At 37.2% G+C, this 21,177-nt stretch overlaps 1 protein-coding gene across 4 annotated transcripts in view; it reads left to right on the top strand.

Annotated features, from left to right (window-relative positions):
- SPHKAP (SPHK1 interactor, AKAP domain containing) overlaps positions 1-21,177 on the top strand; it is a 178,088-nt gene that overhangs the window by 19,485 nt on the left and 137,426 nt on the right. For 3 of the 4 annotated variants that reach the window (XM_047722816.1, XM_047722814.1, XM_047722813.1), the window contains exons 2-3: positions 3,052-3,130; positions 15,645-15,750. In XM_047722816.1, the coding sequence (XP_047578772.1) occupies positions 3,052-3,130; positions 15,645-15,750 (185 nt within the window). The remainder of the gene's footprint in view (positions 1-3,051; positions 3,131-15,644; positions 15,751-21,177) is intronic. The other variant, XM_047722815.1, reaches the window with a different exon arrangement.

The following is a 21,177-nucleotide window of genomic DNA, read 5'->3' as shown; positions in this document are numbered from 1 at the left end:
AATAAATAAAGATATTTTCTCACAGGCAGAAACTGGGAGTGTTACTAAGTAAAATTATGAAGGAATTTGTACATATCAGTAATTACATTAAAAGTAAATGGACTAAATGCTCCAGAGAAAATGCAAAGATTATCATTTGGATTTTGCAAAATCAAAGAAAATAAGACATATGTAAAACATAAAATACTAAAAGAATGGAAAAAAATACACAATTAAGTAGCTAACCCAAGAAAATTGATGTTGCTTTATCAAACAAAATAACCTTTAAAACTAAAGAGCATTGCTGGAAGTTAACTATGTCACTGCATGATGAAAAGGGTTGAATAATCAGCAAGGCCTACCTGCATTTTAAATTTGTATTCATATAACAAAGTATCCTTAAAATTAAAACAAAAAATGGACAGAAATACAAAATAATTTATCCCAAAAATATCAGTATGTACTTAGAAGATCTATCATAATCAACTTAACTTAATGTTCATACCTAGACTATGAGAACCCAAACCTGCATATGACATATAACATTTACAGAAATTGGCCACATACCTGGATTACAAAGCAATTTGTCATACAAAGATCAGTGTTATCCACATCATGGTATCTGAGTAAAATGCAATTCTACTACAAGTCAATAATGAAAAGATAAATTGAAATTGTCCATATAAATAGAAATAAAATCAATAGAATTATAATGAAAATTAGAAAGTCTTTGAATTGAAGGATAATAAACATACCACATTTCAATGCAGGTAAAGCCATCGTAAGAGAAAAATTCATGTCCTTAAAGACATACATTTAAAAAAAGGGAAAGCCTAAAGATGATAGTAAATATTGATCTCTTGAGATTTTAAAAAGGAACAACAAAATAACCTCAAAGAAAGTAAATAATAATGAGATCTGAAATTATATGATCAAAAATAAACATAGATTCTAAATCAAAAGATGGTTCTTTCAAAAGGCAAAAATCCCTGACACATTTAATTTAAAAAGGGGATAAGTGAAGCACAAAACCACGATTTTAGGAAAGACAAAAAAAAAAAAATGAACAACAACAAAAAAAACTACAGATACTATAGACAAAATTATAGTAATAGTACAAAACATGTCAATACATATATATATATATATATACATACACACACATATATATATACATACATACACATACATACAACTAGGATTAAAATGGCAATTTTAAATAAAAATGGAACCCACCAAAGTAACTGAAGAAGAAATAGGAACCAGGATAAACATTAGAAATACTGATTTTAGTTAAAACCCTGCCAACAAGAGAGCTCCATTCCCAGACGGCCTTACTAGAATAGTTAATTCCTGTACCACCTGAGCTCTTCCATCAAATAGAGGAGAAATACCCTAAATCTCTTTTATGAAACTGACATAACCTTGATACCAATCTCACAAGGGAAGAAAGGAAATACAGTCAATCTCATTCATGATCACAGAGGGAAAAAGAGTTTCCAACCAAATTTCTAGCAAGCTAGGTCCTACAACATATAAAAAGGATAATATATTTGTAATCAAATTGAGTTGATCTCTGGATTTAATATTACCAATCAATTATAATTCATCAAATTAAAATCTAAAGGAAGAGAGTGATATGGTTATATCAATTATTGTAAAAAGACTTTTGATAAAATGCAACATTTTTTATGATTGATAGGACAAAAACACTAGGAAAATATAAAAAGACAAAAACTTCCTTAATAAAGAACTACAGGAAGCATAATACATAGTGGTGTAACTTTAAGGAATTTTGCATTACTCTATTCAACATTTCACTGAAGACCCTAGCCAATACAGAAATACAATAATGAGAGACCAAAAGAAAAAATTGTGGCAAAGAAGAAACCAAAATTCTCAGCATTTGCAGTTTATTTGCTTATGTGCATGGAAGACCCAAAATAGCTGAAGATTAATTATTAGAATTAATAAATTAGTTTAACATGCTTGCTGAACATAAATCAAAGCACACACATAAGGTGCATTTTTTTTCATATGAGCTACAAGCAAAAAGTGAAATTTAAAAAGGAAATTTTTATGCTATCAATAAATTGGATTTTTTTTTAGGACTAAGTCTAAAGAAAGCAGACAAAAACCTTGCCAGAGAAAATTATAACCTTTAGTGAATGGCATAAATTGGAGGTCTTATATGACCACATATGGTGCTACCCATGCCCCCACCTCAGGTATCTCCTGTTTTTATAGCTCTGATATCTTACTGCCTTAGTCTTCTCTGGCATCTTTATCCACACAATAAATTTCTTGAACTCTTTTCATGTACTGCTAACTACCAGCCATGGAGTTGCAAAGATAATTTCACTGTCTCCTTATACATCTGTTATATATCTGATGCTCTTATAAATCTGATGTATAATATATAGATATACATCATATCTGATGTATAAGATATAGATATATTATTGTTTTTTCATAGTTATAGTGACTTTCTAGCTTTTGAGATTTGAGGTATTAACATACTAACTTGATTTGAAAAAAAAAAAAAAGAACTAGAGCATACCTACAGTTAAGCATTGTATAGAAACTTGATTACAAGGCATTCAATTTCCATAAAAATCAGTTGCCCTACATTTCTCTTACTATTAATCTTAATATTAAAATATTAAACTTAAGAAGCACAAAATGCTCCTGACCTATAGATACCCAAAAACTAAGTTAGAAGGCTCTGAAATTCTTATCTACAAGATGTGGGTTACCTTTTGATGCATCAAAGACGTGAAGGCCAATCACACATCCAGCACATTACTCAAAACAGAGGCTATCTGAAAATATGTGTGCAATCTTTGAACGCTTTTCTGAGGTTTTTTTGTTTTGTTTTGAATTATTAACAACCTCATCGTCTAGCTACTTTTGTTCTTTTTAAGGACAGCCTTCTTGAGTGTGCCTTTCTCCTTGAATGACACTAAATCTTCTATTTCTTTTTTTTTCCCCCACCCTGTTCCTCTCCTGCCTCCTCTCCAAATCTGCTGGTGTTTGTAACTTCTTTATTGTGGGTGTGGTCCTCTCCATCAGCCATGTGGGTAGTTGAACCAAACTCACCTACCAGCCTCTCTGCTGCCTTGTCCACCAGGAGACACTCCCAGGAATCCAGGTTGGTTGTGGGGTGTGGGGTCCAGGGCATGTATGCAGCCAAGTCATAATCAGGGCCTCCTCTTTCATTCCAGCATCCCGTGGGTCCCCTGGGCTCCCAGCTCTCAGAGCTTGCGCCCGATTGCAGGCTTTCTGGTTTGCAACACTATTTCTGCCAAACTCCAAACTGCAGTGCATGTTGTCTCTTTCTTACCATCAAATTTTACCCTTTCTGTGTCCCATCCTTTTGGAGTCCTGCTCCCTCTTTCCATTTAAATGACTCTAAGGCATTTGCAGCGACTCTAGCATCCACATTTGCTAGGTGGCAGAAACTTTTGATTAGGTCGGAGCTTTCCTCATTCCTGAAATCACAAAAGAAGGTTTTTTTTCTATTCCATTTTCATGAGGCCTGGAGCTGGCAATGTGTTTGGCTGAAGCGCCCATCTCCCCTTAGGACTGGTCATCCAAGCTGGTGTGCAACAGCCAGAGACATCCCCTCGGGTGTACCCTCACCTCTTGTCTGCAGTTTTCTTCTCTGGGCCCAAAGATCCCCATAAAATGGGAGCAACAGAAAGAAAAACAGTTCTTAAGGAAGTTAGCATGTGACCAAAGCAAGTCGTACTACGTGAAGACAGCCGGGCACCTGAGAGAGAGCATAGGCCAAGGTTCATCTAGGTTTGCATCTCAAATTGTGCCATTTAATTAACTATGTAACTCTGAGAAAATTCTAAACCTCTGAATCTTAGTCTTATGGAGATAATAGGCTAACAGCCCCTCCCACTATCCTGATGCTGTGAGGCTATGAAGTGACAAAGGTAAAAGGTCCTGTCATAATGACAGGGGTAGAGTGAATGTCAGTCACGTGGATCTGCTACTATTGGCTGAGATTTTCTCCCTTCAACAGCAGCAAATCATGAGAAGTAACCAGTATTGGGGCACCTGGGTGGCTCAGTTGTTAAGCGTCTGCCTTTGGCTTGGGTCATGATCCCAGGGTCCTGGGATCAAGCCCCGCATTGGGCTCCCTGCTGGGAGCCTGCTTCTCCCTCTCCCGCTCCCCCTGCTTGTGTTTCCTCTCTCACTGTGTCTCTCTCTGTCAAATAAATAAATAAAATCTTAAAAAAAAAAAAAAAGAAAGAAAGAAAGGAAAGGAAAGTAACCAGTATTGGTCTCATTTGACAGATGAGGAAACTGAGGCTCAGGGAGATGAAGTAACTTTCCTAAGCTCAAATTAGTAAGAGTGACATTTGGGACCCAAACTCAGGTCTTCTGACTTCCACCACATAGTCATATTTTCACTGTATCACATGGTATAAGAAGTTTTTCAGTTTGGGCATATTTATATTAACTGTCTTCTCATCTGGCTTATTTGTTTAACGTGTGGGTGTTGTCACACCTCTTCACTTATTGTGGTGGTTTCAGATACTGCAATTATAATTTACATAAATTTCATCTTGACAAAAACCATGATATTGCCCTTATGGTTTATTTGGATTATTTCTAGCTATCTGATAGTTTCATTAACATTTGTATTTCAGGACTGTAAACCATCAGAGACAAAAGCATGAAGTGAGAACTGAGAGCCTGGCTTTACTTTTATCTGACAAAGACAAATCGCTAAGATTTTAAGCGGCGCCGTTTATTGGCCCTACCATATTTACTGAGCATTGACTAATTGTAGCTGTTGTGCTAAGCACATTCTGAGGTTCAGCAGTGAATTCGATGTTCTTTCTCACCTCAAGAGCTAAATAACAAATTGGGAAAGAAACTAGCAATTTTAATTAAACTTGAACTAAACTGTAGAACCCCTGTTCATTTGATGTAAAAATACAGATGCACCTTATAATGGAAATTGATACATATTAATTTGATGGGTGAAGATTTGTTTCCTGAATTATGATTTCCACAGATGTCGTATCATGAAAGACCAACAAAGAGCCCTGCATTTGTGCAGTGTATTGCCTGTGGGGTGTGTGGAGATTCATAACAAATAATAAACAGTAAAGAAATACGTTCTGTGGAATCTTAGAAGATGATACTGATACTGAGAAGAGCAGAGCAGGATAGGAAAGATCAGAAGCCAGGGACAGGGAGGTCTGGTGGCAGTTGTAAACAGGATAGTCAGGGGAAGCCACACCAGAAGAGGCCTTGGAGAAAGACCTGAGGGAGGTGAGGAAAGGAAGTGCACAGGTCTCTGGGCAAAGAGCATTCCAGGCTAGGGAAGGCACTCAGACAGCAAAGCAAGCCGAGGGAGACCAGGAGAGCATGAAGGACATGAGGTCCCAGAGCTGACAGGGAGATCAGCCACTAGGGCCTTACAGCCCACGGCAATGACTTATGGCTTTCTTGGAAATAAACTGCAGTAATACTGCAAAGTTTTGAGCACAGAAGTGACCTAGAATAACATTTTGTGTTCACCCGTGTTCATTTAACAGAGCAACATTTTCCTGCACCTTTTTCTTGGGGGTGCCAGGGGGGAGGAAGAGACATTATCGTAATGTCTGCATACTAAATTCAGCAGTGTATCTGCTGGTGAACGTATTATTTGTTTTCAGCTTTTTCTATTATTTTTCTGAGTTGAATATCTCAGAACATACTTCATCTTGCTATCCGTGCCCTAGAACAGATTCCCGTAAAGGGCATTTCTGGGTGACAGGTGTGCATGGATAAAAAAAAAAAAACTTGAAAAGCATGTGCAGATTGTTTTCCTTCGCAGTCATTTCAATTTACATATTCCCAGAAGCAACATGCATTATATCACACATTGTTGTTGTTGTTGTTGTTGTTTTCAAAGATATTATTTTTTAAGAGAGAGCACACAGGGGGAGGGGTTGAGAGACAGAGGGAGAGGGAGAAACAGACTCCCCACTGAGCGGGGAGCCTGACCTGTGGCTCACTGCAGGGCTCCATCCCAGGACCACAAGATCATGACCTGAGCTAAAAGCATATACTTAAGTGACTGCACCACCCAGACACCCCTTCATATAATTGAATTTAAATATAAATGTCCGGGGTGGCCTGGGTGGCACAGTGGGTTAAGCATCCACCTTTGGCTCAGGTCATGATCCCAGGGTCCTGGGATTGAGCTATGCATTGGGCTCGTTGCTCAGCAGAAAGTTTGCTTCTCCCTCTCCGTCTGCCCTCCCCCTGCTAATGTTCTCTCTCTTGCTCTCTCTCATTCTCTCAAATAAATAAAGTTTTAAGATATATATATCCAGCATGCATGGTTCAAATCTGGATCCCACCCCCCTAGTAGCAGTTCTTTAATTCAGATCCATGATGTGATGTTTGTGATAACTGAAGCAGGGTTCCATGGAAGCCTAACTTCCAGTATCTCCAGAAGAAAGGGTTTCCCAAGCAAATGAAGAGGGCAGACAGAAACACAGAGGGAAAATATAAAATGCCTTAGAAAAATTACTCCTATGTATTTATTACGGTAATCTTATTAAATTTTTTTTCAACTAAAGTGGCATTTTGGTAATACAGCTACTTTTCCCTAGAAACACTTTCAAATCAAAAATTTTCAACAATATCAGATGAGTCTTTTGTGAGCTTTGTGACTTTGCTTCGATTTTCTGGATATTTTCCCATGTTGATAAATATAAAAGTTTATAAATATAGAGACTGTGTCTGAATGGGTCACATCTTTGTACAGAATTCAATGAATTCTGTGTTTTCTTGGATTTTAAAAAAGCCTTAATTATTCTTCATTTTATAATCTTGTGATAATAGTCAAGAGCCAGCCTAAGTATGAAAATCTTTATATATTTTCAAAACCCACATCTGAGAACAGGAAAGAGAAATGTCACTGTAAGAAGTATTTATGCATTTATTCAAAAGGATTGTATATGTTTAATTTAATATAAAAAATGTACTGAGGGCTGCCTGGATGGCACAGTTGGTTAGGCCTCCAACTCTTAGTTTCAGCTCAGCTCGTGATCTCAGGGTCGTGAGATTGAGCCCTGCATTGGGTTCCATGCTGAGCAGGGAGTCTGTTTCAGACTCTTTCTCTCTTCCTCTGCCCCTCCCTGTTGAGCTCGTTGTCTTTCTCTCTCTAAAATAATAAATAAACCTTTTTTTAGAAGTCCCAGAACCCCAACAGGGAAATTATTATGAATAAATTAGTTTATAGGGGTTAATGTGATATCATTTCTCAATTTATTTTTTTTAAGATTTTATTTATTTATTTGACAGAGACAGAGATCACAAGTAGGCAGAGAGGCAGGCAGAGAGAGAGAGAGAGAGAGGAAGGGAAGCAGGCTCCCTGATCAATGCAGAGCTCGATCCCAAGACCCTGGGATCATGACCTGAGCCGAAGGCAGAGGCTTTAACCCACTGAGCCACCCAGGCACCCCTCATTTCTCAATTTAATATAACCCTATGCCAACATCACATTACTGGTTTACAAGAATAATCCTATTTAACCACCAGAACAGTTCTGTGACAAAGCTTCTATTATAATCTGCATTTTACAGATGAGGAAACCAAGGCTTAGAGAGGTTTCAGTAACGTGTCCTTTTCTTTTTTTCAGAGAGGGAGGAGGTATGTGGGAGGGACAGAAAAACTCTTAAATAGGCTCCACGCCCAGACCAGAGCCTCATGCAAGGATCAATGTCACAATCCTGTGGTCATGATCTGAGCTGAAATCAAGAGTCAGACACTCAGCTGCCAGCCATCCAGGAACCCCTCCAGTTCCATCCAGGGAGTAAGTGGTAGAGTGGAAACATGAATCTGGGTTTCTCAAATGCCAAAGCATTGGGCTGTGGCTGCATTAGAACTCATTTGTATGTCCTGATCAGAGAAGCAAAGGATTAGATGGAATATGAGAGATCATAGTGCACAAGAACATGGTAGAGTGCTAAGAAAACCAGGTGAAATCTTAGATCAGTTATTTACAAGTAATATAACCTTGGATCTACTATGTTAACCTCTAATTCTTTATTTCTCATCTATAAAAGGGGTATAATTAAAAGACAAGTAAAATATTTCTTAGAGTTCTAAGCACCCACTATATATTAAATGATAATAATTGTTGTTAAAAGTAACATAGAGAAGATTTTATAAAAACACTTGGCCAGGTGGTTTGGTGGAAGAACAGAAATCCTTGGGAGCTGAGGTGGTTCCTGTAACAAACATTCTGAATGTATCTGAAAAGTCTAGATATAGTAGAATGCAGTGACATACATAAAGTGTTTTGATGATGGAAACAATAGACACTTAACACCTTTTTTTTTTTTTTTTTTAGAAACAACACTTAGGGATAAATACTTCAGTAGGAAGCATCTACTAATCTTCATGGATAAATACATATTCATCCAACACTAAATTAGCAACAGTGATGTGTATGATGTGTATTTTTTGCCTTACATTAAAATAGTCTTTTTGCAAACACCATTTGCACAAATGCCTTGCAAAATTTCCTTATAACCCTCATTATCATAAAGAAAAAAAGAAACTAAGTAAGCCATCATACTGTTTTGCTTGATCCTCTTTTCTGAACAAGAAGATATAATTTTAAAATGATTTCTTGGGGTCTTGGTGGAGCTTGAGATTGTGAAACAGCTTTTTAAGGTCCATAGCTAATAAACCCCATATTAATGATTAGATTCATGAGGACATTACTTGTTGTCACCTCTTCTTAGAAATAATATGTGGACTTGCAAAGCATAGCATCTGACACACATATATTAATTTTCTATTTTATATATATATTACCTATCTATATCTGTAGCTATATTTCTATTTCTCTATCATCTATATATATTACATAATATATACAGATATAATATTCAGTAATACTATATTCAACAGTATATGCCTTTTCTTTTTTTTTAAGATTTTATTTATTTATTTGACAGAGAGAGATCACAAGTAGGCAGAGAGGCAGTCGGGGTGGGGGGAAGCAGGCTCCCCGCTGAGCAGAGAACCCAATGCAGGGCTTGATCCCAGGACCCTGAGATCATGACTTGAGCTGAAGGCAGAGGCTTAACCCACTGAGCCACCCAGGTGCCCCTGCCATTTCTTATATAAAGAAGTTGTTTGTCTTTTCTATTGTAATCTACTTAGTTTGCACATTATCTACATATGATGAGATTTATGTTTCACTGGATATATCTGACAGATTTTAGAGTTGTCAGAATAAAAAGTCTCTATTGAGTAATTTTCTATTTAATTTCTCAGGATAAAAGACTTCAGCCTAACTAGTATTAAAATAGAGAAATTACTAGCCATTGGTGTACAAATTGTATCCCAAATGTATTAACTATGCCATAGTCATGTGTCTTTTTTCTTTATTTTTATTTAAAAGATTTTATTTATTTATTTGAGAGAGAGAATGTGTGCACAGGTTTGCCTGTGGGAGAGAGAAAGAGAGAGAGAGGGAGAGTGAGCACAGCAGGGGGAAAAGCAGACTCCTTGTTGAGCAGGGATTCCCAACACTGGGCTTGATCTCAGAACTCTGGGATCATGACCTGAGCCAAGAGCAGACACTTAACCAACTGAGCCACCCAGGCCCCCCTGTTTATTTTATTTATTTATTTTTTTAATATTCAAAATTAAGTTAGAGTATATCTAATTTGAAGCCACTATTTTTGCTAAGAAGAAGTTACTTGGTTTATGATTAATAATGAATGACCTGTTTATATTCTGCTTATTATCATTTGCTAGTACCCAGACTTAGGTCTTCAACTACAGTTTCACTGATTTGAAGGCAAAAATGATAGTGAAATGTATCAACTATCTTTTCTTAAAAATAAATATTCTTCATTCCTAAATAATCTATCATAGTTTTTTATTACATTGTTAAATGTCCTTTATTTGAAGAATTATGGTGAAAGCAGAGGTAGGGATTTATTTTTAAAGTTCTTATTGGGAATACAAGGATGGTCGCTTCATAATCTTATTGCTGTTTTTATTGTTATTTCACTGGTCCAGGAGATGGGAAAATCTGAAATTCACCATTCTATAGTTACTAAGTTGCCTTTATTTTTTAATTTTTATTTTTTTTAAGATTTCATTTATTTATTTGACAGAGATCACAAATAGGCAGAGAGGCAGGCAGAGAGAGAGGAAGGGAAGCAGGCTCCCTGCTGAGCAGAGAGCCCAATGTGGGGCTCAATCCCAGGGCCCTGGGATCATGACCTGAGCTGAAGGCAGAGGCTATAACCCACTGAAGCCACCCAGGTGCCCACTAAGTTGCCTTTAAATATTGAGACAGGACATTCAACAGTGTTTCCAAGTATTTTCAAAATTTGGATAGTTCTTCCCTCTGAAAAGCTTACTGAAGTCTTAAAAAATTAATGAGGACCATTTAGGTCTGCCGCTGATGAACTGGGGACATATTTAATTTGTATGGGTGGCATGATAAAAAAATCATGCTCTGAAATCTCCAACCTAGAAAAGAAAAATACGAGTATAGAAGAAAAAGAAAGAAAGAAAGAAAGAAAGAAAGAAAGAAAGAAAGAAAGAAAGACAGACAGGAGGAAGGGAGAGAGGAAGGGGAAGGAAGGAAGGAAGAAAGGATGGAAGTAAAAAAGGAAGGAAGGAAGGAAGGAAGGAAGGAAGGAAGGAAGGAAATGAAAGAAAGAAGGGACTTCATACCTAGGAGGTAAAACCAGAGAACGAGCAGAAGAATATAAGAGCACACATTGTAAACAAAAACTTTTGCACCAAACACTTGCTAAAAATGCAAGACAGATTTTATTTGAGTTACTGCAGTAGGGGAGAAAGACATCAGTATAGAATATTGAGCCCAGCTCCACATACAACAGGGACAAATGGGGACTTAAGCCACTAGTCAGAGTGAAGGGGTCAGTGAAGTAATTGGAAATGAGAGTAGGGAGATTCTTGCCAAAATGGCCTAATAAATATTCTTGCTAAAGGTCAACTAAAGATGTAGCTATAAAGGGTGAGGCATGAGGACGGATGTCAGGGGTGGAGAGATTCTTGCTTAACTAACTTAGCAGGATTCCTTGCTGAAAACTGGGCTCAGTGGGTCAAGGAGAGGGCTGCAGTTCAAGGTCAAGATCTAATTGAAAAGACACTTGGGGGAGCCTGACTAGAGTTTGGTCAAGGAGAGAGCCTTTGTTAACAGACTGGTCAGAAGGTGAAGGTAATCTTCACTGATTTGTTAGTTGCATGTATCACCCAGAGCTCATCACATCATGTGACCTCCTTAATGTCCATCATTGAACCCCCAAAACCTAATGATGTACTGTATCTTGGCTAATTGAATTTAAAGAAAAAGGAAAAAATGATTTTTTTTTTAAAAAAAGAAGATGAAAGCAAGAGAAAAAAACATCATGTGATTTTAAAAACAAATCAGTTTTCGAAAGATTGACCTAAACCTCTGAGCTTCGAGTAACAAGTTAATCCATTTGGGTGAGAGTAAAATAAGGACATCCACTTGAGCACACTTTCACTCTGAACCACGTGAAATTGTGTTTTAAAGTCTTCTAAATTCTTAGTTGGTATGCCATTAAATTGAATTTAATGAGACCATCTCAATTCCTTTTTAAAGATCTCTTCTGATAGATGCAAGCCTTTATTTTTCTTCCAGTGTTGAGACAAAAGGATTTAGTATAAAACTCACGAGTAAATATCCTTAATAGGAGAGAGATAATCAAAGGAATGGAAATTGCTACATTTTACTGCAAACATTCTATAAGTGAGCAGGAGATAAGAACAAATCTTACCTTTAAGAATCTGCTAAATTTATTTTAACTTTACACTGTTTACTTGAAATTTGAGCGACAATAACAGCAGGATCCCTTTTCATTAGAACTATCCTGGGAAACTCTTTAAATGATCTCCTCAGATGTGGCTTATCTCACCATCTGTCACCACTGCAGAAAATTGAGCATTGAATTCAAACACTCTTTTCTGCCTGATCTGTTAATGTCCACCAGGATGCTCAGAAAGATAAGAACAAACAATATGAATAAGTACTAATTCAGCATCCACCCCTGCCTGGTGCTGTTCTCCATCCTCCTAACAGGTCTCTGTTAGGAGACTCTGTCTCAGTATTGACAGCCTAAAGGGGAGATAAACAAATACTAAAAAATTACATGCCATTTGACAAGTGCTGTAACAGGACATGGTACAGGGTGCTGTTGGAGCACATGAGAAGAGTGCCCATCCCATTTCTTGGGTAAGGGTAAGGTTTGGAATAGGAGGAGTGGTAAGAGTGTGAGTGTGTTTGTGTTTGCGTGAGGCACTGGTGAAATGTTGGAGAGAAATAGTGGCCTCCTTGGGGAGGAGGGAGGTGCAAAAGGTGATTTACAAATGGAAAAGGTAGAGTAGGCATTATTCAGGAGGAAGGAGGGGGCCTGGGAGGGTTGTTCTTCAAAGAAGAAACACCATGTGCCAAAGATTTAAGGGCCAATGGGAATGTGTATTTAATTTAACATGTCAGATAAATGATTCTCAAAGTTGAACAGACATGTGAATCCCCCAGGTTGAATATTAAAATGCAGATTCTGATTCAGTAATTCTAGGGAGAGACCTGAATTCCTGGGTATATAACCAGCTCCTAAGAGATAGCAATGCTGTTGGTTCACAGACCAAACTTTGAGCAGCAGCATACAGACAACGTGATTTCCTGTAACAGGACACTTCTCTCTCTGGAGAAGTCACTGACTATTCCCTAAGCCATTGTCACTACTGATGGTGACCTACTTATTCGCACTGCATAAATCCTTGATGATTGCCCTGTGGGGATAACTCAGCACCTCATTCACATAAGATATTTTCTGTAAGGGAGCCTACCTCTCAGTCCCATAGTATTGTTAAAGTCACTACTTCAAACTCTACTTTTGTACCTTCTTTTCCACCTTGATCTACCTCTTCATTGAAACACATTTAGCAGTTTCACCATGAAACCGGCTGGAAAGGATGTGCTTAAGAAATATTGTCAACATTTGTCAAAATCAAAGAAAATGTCCCGGGGAAGAACTTGCAGCCTTCCTCATTAGGAGCAACTTATAAAGCTGTACTGTATCTTGACAGCAATTCTTTTAATGCCAATTTGTACTCATTTTAATAAATGCATGAGTCTCATCTTGCTGTCTTTGCCTCATCCTGTAGCAGTCAATGTTCTGCTTCTTCAGAGACCAAGGAGAGCATCTTTGCAAATACTCCAAAAATTCCATCTCCCTCCCAAAGGCATGGGAACAGATTGGGCTGCATTATCGAGTTACTTACTGGGAACTCACGCCCATGTCACATGGTCTAAAAGAGAATCCTCTCTATGTATAGTTTTGTATATTAGGCATCACCAAATTGATTTTAATGTGTTTCTGGGGACTAGAAGTTGCTTTCCCTTTGAATATTGGTGCAGTGGTACTGTGTCAGCTTTATCAGCTAATGCACTGATTTTACTCCCACTAATATGAGACTACTACCCTGTTTAATTTTCATAATAGATAAAATAAATAAATTAATTCATAAATAAATACACACATAGAAGCAGATATATATTTAAAATCACTTTATGTATTAGTGCTATACAAAATTAGCATTAGGACTAAGGAGTGAAACTTACAGGCAAGCAACACTTTCAAGGTCCTTCCTCACCTTCATTTCCAGCTGGGATCTCAGAGTCATCTCAAAGGCAGTCGGGCTCTCATATCAAGGTATATGTGGGTAGACTTGTCATTTCGTCCTTCCACTAGACTAACACAGCAGTCCTTAAACTTTTTTTTATGCAGAAGATTACCATAGCACCTTGTCTACTTGCAGTCATATATAACGTGCTTTATGGGGAAACAAGGAATTTCCATGGGTGATCTTTTACTTTTTTCTGTGTTCCCATTAACCCTTGCTTTGGAACTAGATAACTCTCCCCAAGGTAGATGTCATTCCCCTCTAGAGCAATCAGAGATTGGTGAAGCTCTTTTCCTACACTGTTTTATATCAGATCTGTCTCAACCTCACTTCTCAGTCACTTCCTTCTCACTCTTAAGGTTGTGAACCCTGTAAAGAAAAATGTGAGATGTCCTAACCCTGGAAAATATTATTTTCTTAACTCATGAGCCAAGTTATTGCAGACCCAAGTTAGCTTGGTCTATGGGCTTACCTTCCACACCTACCAATAATAAATGTTTGGCATTTGGGTAAAAGCTGAGCTGTCCTCAGGCCAGGAAAGCATTCACAGGGCATCTGGATTTGGGTGTGAGGGATAGTCACATTTAAGTGTCAGTTCAAAGTGACCAGCCCCTCATTGTGAGCCACCCATAAAAATAAGGCCATGGGCTCTCCATGATGTTTTGCAAGTGATTTCTTGTGCCAGAAAGGACCACAGACTTTACTCCCAACATTCATTTAAAAATGAAGGGACAGACCCAGAGAGCAGGAAGCAGAGGCCTAGGAATCTGGAGCCAAGTACAAGCTTCCTTTCCTTTTTCCTTTCACCGCCTTTTCCTAGTTAAGCAAGGATTAACATGAGTGCGCTCCTTTCACTTAAATTAGCTCACTCTAGTCCTCAAGGTAGCAATTACTCAGAAAATAATAAAGAAAATTTAAAGTAAAACAGATTTTGCATGAATTAATCTGTGTAATTTTTAGCCAAAGCTGTGATCTGTTACATACACCATCCGCAGTCATTTAAAAAAACCATTCATAATAATTAATAATGTAAAAACTAATAGACTACATTTATGTATTTCTGACTTGTTTTTAATTCCAGTGGAATGAAAATGGACTAATTTAGAACTTAAAACATGAGGGTTATATATTAGAAATGCATTAACTAATCTATTTGCTGTTTCTTTTAAGAGAAAATTGTTAAATGTTGGCTTGATAATTATGTAAAGAATTATTAGATCATATTCCAAAAAATGTATTTTGAAGAGTTGTTCATATTCTATGTGGCCAAGAACAACAAAAATAAAATGTGTAGACTTCAGATACCCATACCTTTTTAAAAAAAATTCTTAGTATTCATGTTTTCAGAAGAGAGATATTTAGAAATCCATTAAATCCAGAGGGCTTTTTGTTTTATAATTCAACCAAATTCAAAATCTCCCAGACATATCATGAAAAGTAGGATTGGCAATGATTTCACCTAGACATAGGGAGAAGGGAGATAAGTCTAGAGTTTTGGAGACAGAGAAGTTAAAGTAATGCTTCCAGTCAGAGAGATCTAAAGAGATGATGTGCCTTTTTGTAAAGCCCACATTCTTTTCATGGTAGTGCCCTGTCTCCTGATCAAAATTATGTTAATGTGGCATTCAAAAAGCATTATTTGGCTTTTAAAACTGCTTGCTTAAGAAAAGCTAGCAGGGCTGGAAGTCAGACAGATACACCTGTCCATGTAAGCCGTGAGAAGTCACTGGATTACAGTGTCCTGTTCGCAAGAGAATAGCTCACATTGGGTCCATCAATAACGGGAGCAAAGCCAACAGAAACAGTGTCAGCATGATTTGCAGTTTCTGTGCACTCTGAAAAGCTGGCTTTTGCTAAACCACATCGTGTTTCTTCTCTTCTGAATATGGAGATGTCTCACCAGAATGTGTTCTCTTTTGTGTTTTGGGCACCAACAGCAATTTGGAGTCACCACTGATGTATGAGGTGTCAGCGGCACAGGAGGGCATTGCCAGCGGGAGCTTGAGAGGTGGCCTGGGGAGCTCCATCACAGCCTGTAAGAAGGTAACCTTGCCCTGTTGAACTTGACTGCTAGTGTAGTTTGACTCTCCAAGTACTTCTTCTAAAGCAGAAAACAATAACAACAACATCAAACACTGGAGTAAGCCACAGTATGCTTGGCAGGTTAACCTCTGATGCTACTAAAAATGTAACTCATGAGAATGATCAGAAAACTCGAGCAATTCAGATAGGTAGGACTTGAAAACTATAAGCCTCTGCTGCAGGTCCACCAAAGCTTCAACCTCTTCCCTTCACAAACTTGGCCATGGGTAACAGCTTCTCATTTCCTTTCAGAAACATCTTCCTAGGCTTTGAGTGGTTCACCTTATAGGAGACACCTAGGTCTGTACCTAAGAAACACTCTTGGCTATTCCTCTTCTGATACTTTCTTAAAGAAAAGTGTGTGCTTGGCTTATTTTATTACAAGACACAGAGTTACATTTCCTAGAATATAGACTTTAGAACTAATAGACAAGTCTTGCTTTAACACACTTGCTGAAAGTTGTCATTTGAACAATATAAATTCATCTACTTTGTTTTTCCAGTCAATCCAACCTAAGGCCCAGAAACTTAAAACGTCTGCTTTCCCACCCATAGCTTTTGTTACTATTTGCTGCAGAATCCCAGAGGAAGATGTGTTTAATCTCATCTAACCTTAGATGAAATCACACTGCATTATTTCATTAATTATTTTAAAAAGGTTAAATGATTAAAAATACTCATAATCATAGGGGTATATCAAGACAAATTCTCTTACTGAACATATTATATAGTGTGTGTATATATTATGTATGTGTGTGTGTGTATGTAATTATGTATACATATTGTAACATTATGTATGCATAAGCATATTAGTTGACTGATTACTATATCAAGTTAAGCAGTCTTATTTATCCTCTGCTTGTGTGGTGTTTATATCATTTTCAAGTACCAAAGAAAATGAAACACACATATCTGTGTTAGAGAAGATATGCTGATTATAGAAAAGTAGCATTAAATATAATTTTACAAAAGTATTTGCATGCATACGTTCATAGCCAGATATAAAAATAAACTGGTCTAATCAGTTCAAGGCTCTAATGTTCATGTGTTGTATGATCTATTATTCATTCTCCTCTAATAAAATTCTTATAGTAGAGTCAGTGCTATAAATGTCCATTTTTAATGCAGAAAACTGAGGTAGTATAATTCAAAATGATTTTGAGTTACTTATATAAGAGAGCTAAAACTGCAGGTCTTCAAGCCTTGGGGTATGTTCTATTCAGCTCTGTAACTCTAAATAGTCTTCATCAGATGTTACACATTTCCCAAAGGTAAATGATTTTTCATTTATTTTAATTTTTAAATAACTCCATTTCTATTGATTAGAGTCCATGTAGTATTTAAATTAAGGATTGAAACCAGACTGCTTGAATTTGACATCCAGTTCAATCATTACTAGTTGTGTTATCTTGAGCAAATTATCTTATCTCGTCATGCCTCAATTTGCTCATCTGAAAAAAGGAAGTAACGGGTGAGGATTCAGTGAGCTGATAGATGTGAAATGTTTAGAACAGTGCCTGGCTTACCATAAGCACTCAAAATGAAGACTATCTATGTGTAACATTATTCTATAGCATAATTTTTCAATAAGTACATGGTGCCAGAAAATAATTCAATATACATATTGCCATGCTGAGACAGTTAGCATTTTATGCTCTGTTACCTCGACTACACTTTTTTTTTCTCCTGGGAAAAAAAAGTAATCATATTCACTTCTTAAAAATCATGTCTGGAAGCTACTGAATAGAGCTCTTTGGGGCTAATGTCTATTCAAAAAATAAAAACCCAAATGCAATCATTTATATATATATATATATATATATATATATATATATATATATATAATACCTGTGTGTATATATCTGTGTATGTGTGTGTATAAATACCTGTGTGTATATATCTATGTATGTGTGTGTGTGTGTGTGTGTGTGTGTGTGTATGAATTTAAGGTTTCAAATATAATCATACTTTTACCACAACTGTTTCTAGAACCGTTAGCAGGTTAAACCATATGAAGCTTTCTTTTTACAGATTAAAAATGATCAATTATAGGCAATTTCATATGGCCTGGTACATATACATTCAAAATTCTGTTAGATCTTGGGGAGACACACAAGAATGCATGTATATTTATAGGCTAGTTTGGGAGATAATACTGGTTTCTCATGTGAAAAGTCAAATAGTAATTCATATGTGAGATAACTAGATAGTAATATCTGAAGATAGTCTCAATTATGGGAAAATGAGTATTGTGAGCATTTATAGTGAAGAACAGAGAGAAACTCTGGACCTGAAACAGACAACAACAGTCTTCAGAAAGAGAATTGGATCTTAATTTGGGCTTCCAAGTATGATCGAGATTTGAATGAGTGAATTAGGTTGATTATCCAACCTAATTTAGGAAGGGTTGCTACAAATTAATGCAGAAGTTAACACCTTTGTGTCCTGGAGTATTTTTCTCATGTTCAGAAGTACATTCCTTTCCTTTTAAATGTTCTCTTAAGCTTACATAATAATTGCATTTAAAGAAAGTCTTATGTGCCACATGTTATCTTCCACGTGGCTCTGATTGTTTTCCTACCCTTCAAAAGAGTAGTTCACTATTGTTTCCTTTTTTTATATCTGGAACGGAGGCCCTCATTAACAAGACACTGAATATCGAATGAGTTCATGCTTTTATTTTATTATTATATATTACAGCAAACTGATTTAAGTGATCATTGATCAATTTGAAAAAACAAATCTTGTTAATCACGGATAGTGGGCCTGGGCAAGTGAGAATCTATAAATGCACATATAGTGTGTACTCGAAGAGACAAAAGACAAGGAGAGCTCTATCTTAGAAATAGCAAGGCTGTCCAGCTGAATCACCACAGATCACAGTCACTCAACCTTCAGTAAGAGTACCATGGATAATTGAAATCTATTGGTAATTCCCCAAACTGATTTTATGTAATAGCCTCATCTTCTTCCCCATCAAACCTTCTTATCAGAACTGACATATTGCTAAATTAACTGGTGGATGAAATAAAACAAGGGTCTGGAAGATAATGCACTAGTTGGATAATCAGCCTCTGAAAAATTGCAAATTGACTGAGTTTCTCTCCTGTGTATCACATTGAATCTCCAAGGGTTTCAGGAATCTCACCCATGTGCAGTTGCTTCAGTTCCTCTTTGCTGTTGGGGAAATACAGTTGCCGGGAACCACAGCTGTGAAAAAGCCATGGCATCAAGAAAAAGATTTGGGTGGACTTATTTGAAGAAGGAACTCCTTAAGGGACTGCCTTTCCCCAGAGCTAAGATGACTATACCACCTAGCCATAGTTTACATATATTGTCTTTGCATTTTGTTAATAGACCCCCTTTTGCTGTCAGAAATGCCACAATAAGTTATAGGATTCTATAGAATGAGCTCAAGCTTCAGAACGATCCTTTCTCAGTCTTCTTCCCTTCCTCTAAATGCTAGGAAAGTTATCAGATAAATTCTCACTGAGGTAGTAGTGATTGTGTAGGTTAATATAGTTGTGACAAAATGAAACCTGTTTTTACTTAATTCTGCTACTGCTGAACTAGTTTTGTTGCCCCCTCCTTTAACTTCCATTGGTAATTAATCCTATTGAACCCGGACTTGAATTCAGAATTCTCCAAGTCTTGAAGGTGCAAGCAGACACCATCAATCCATCCAAGTTGGAATGTGAGATCTCCTCTAGGTCACAGTAATTTACTGAGCTCCGAACTCAAAGTCTTAATGTGTGCAATGTGATGGTCCAAAAATCATGTGTTTAAAAGGTTGGGATTTCAAAAGAGAGAGAAAGAGTAGCTGGTGGGGAGTGAATACTAGAGCCCTGTGTGCTACCTCTTGAATCTTATCTCACATAGATCTTGTCTGATGTTACTTCTTCTCATAGGACTAGTCCTTCCTATAAGACCAATACGATCACTATTATTAAACTGAAATAGGGATTTTTCATTAAATGAGTTAAATGATAATAAATGTTATAATTTTATATATGTTAGACACAAAATGAAAAAAGCCTTTGTATTCTCTTTATAAAAATCAAAACCTCATCTCTAGGAGGCAGTAGGATGCCACATTAAAAAAAAAAAATGGACCTAGAATCCAAAGATCTGAGTTAGATTGCAGATTTCTCTTTTACTGCGTGATCTTAGGCTAGTGACATAACTTCTCTGACTCAGATGTCTTAGGGTTGGTGTGATGTTTATATACAAAAGAGTTTGGGGGGTGGCGCCTGGGTGGCTCAGTGGGTTAAAGCCTCTGCCTTCGGCTCAGGTCATGATCCCAGCATCCTGGGATCGAGCCCCACATCGGGCTCTCTGCTCAGTGGGGAGCCTGCTTCCCCCCCTCTCTCTGCCTGCCTATCTGTCTACTTGTGATCTCTATCAAATAAATAAAATCTTAAAAAAAAAAAAGGGTTTGGGTAAGTTCTTTTAAAAAAAACGATTTATTTATTTGAGAGATAGAAAACATGTATGTGTGATTTGGGGGAGGTGCAGAGGGAGAGGGAGGGAGAATCTTCAAGTAGACTCCCCACTGAGCACAGAGCCTAAAGCAGGGCTCGATCTTTTGACCCATGATATGAGATCATAACCTGAGCCAAAACCAAGAGTTGGATGCTTAATGGACCGAGCCACCCAGGTGCCCTGCTTTGTGTAAATTCTCCGTACACACTGCTGATGCTCAGTAAATATTAGCTGATTCCAAATAAATAATCTTTACACAGGGCAGTATTTATTTATCTAGAATTTAAAAGCTAATCTGAGGTAGCATGCACTATCCTCTCATTATGTTGAATCTCTGCTAGATTTTCTTCTGCTTTGAAAGCATCACACTCGATGTCACATTTTCATAGTAACTGGACATTTTCAGTCCTTGCTTCACTTCATGGGACTGAAGATTTGCTCTTTAGGGTATCATGGAATCAAGTCTCTGAATAGGATTCACATGATGAAAGAATTGTTGGGGAAAAATCAACCCCCAAATATCCTTCTCTTTTTATGTCATGTTAATTAAATCCACATTAAACCTGGACCTACCAAAGGCAGCAGAGGGAAAAGACTTGAGTTTCCCAGAGGTGGAGTTTGATCTTCATAAGATACCTGATATTCTCTTTGAAGTTTCAAGAACATTCTTTGCCATGACAGGCCTCCTTTAAACTGAGTTAAATTTGTTGTCAATAGTGGCACAGAAACCTCTGAAGTATTGTCGGAATGGATGTCCCTGGATGCTCCTTCTTACTCTGTAAAATGCACTTTCATCTAAGCTCATATCGTCTTGATGGCATGTAATTGATAAAACCAACTCAATTAATGCGTGTCGGCAAAGACATATAAATTGGGAGGCTTTCTGGGGATCTGATCTCTATCTCC

This window comes from Lutra lutra, chromosome 3, assembly GCF_902655055.1.
Source record: "Lutra lutra chromosome 3, mLutLut1.2, whole genome shotgun sequence".
Lineage (NCBI taxonomy): Eukaryota > Metazoa > Chordata > Mammalia > Carnivora > Mustelidae > Lutra > Lutra lutra.
This window is presented reverse-complemented; position numbering and strand designations above follow the sequence as displayed.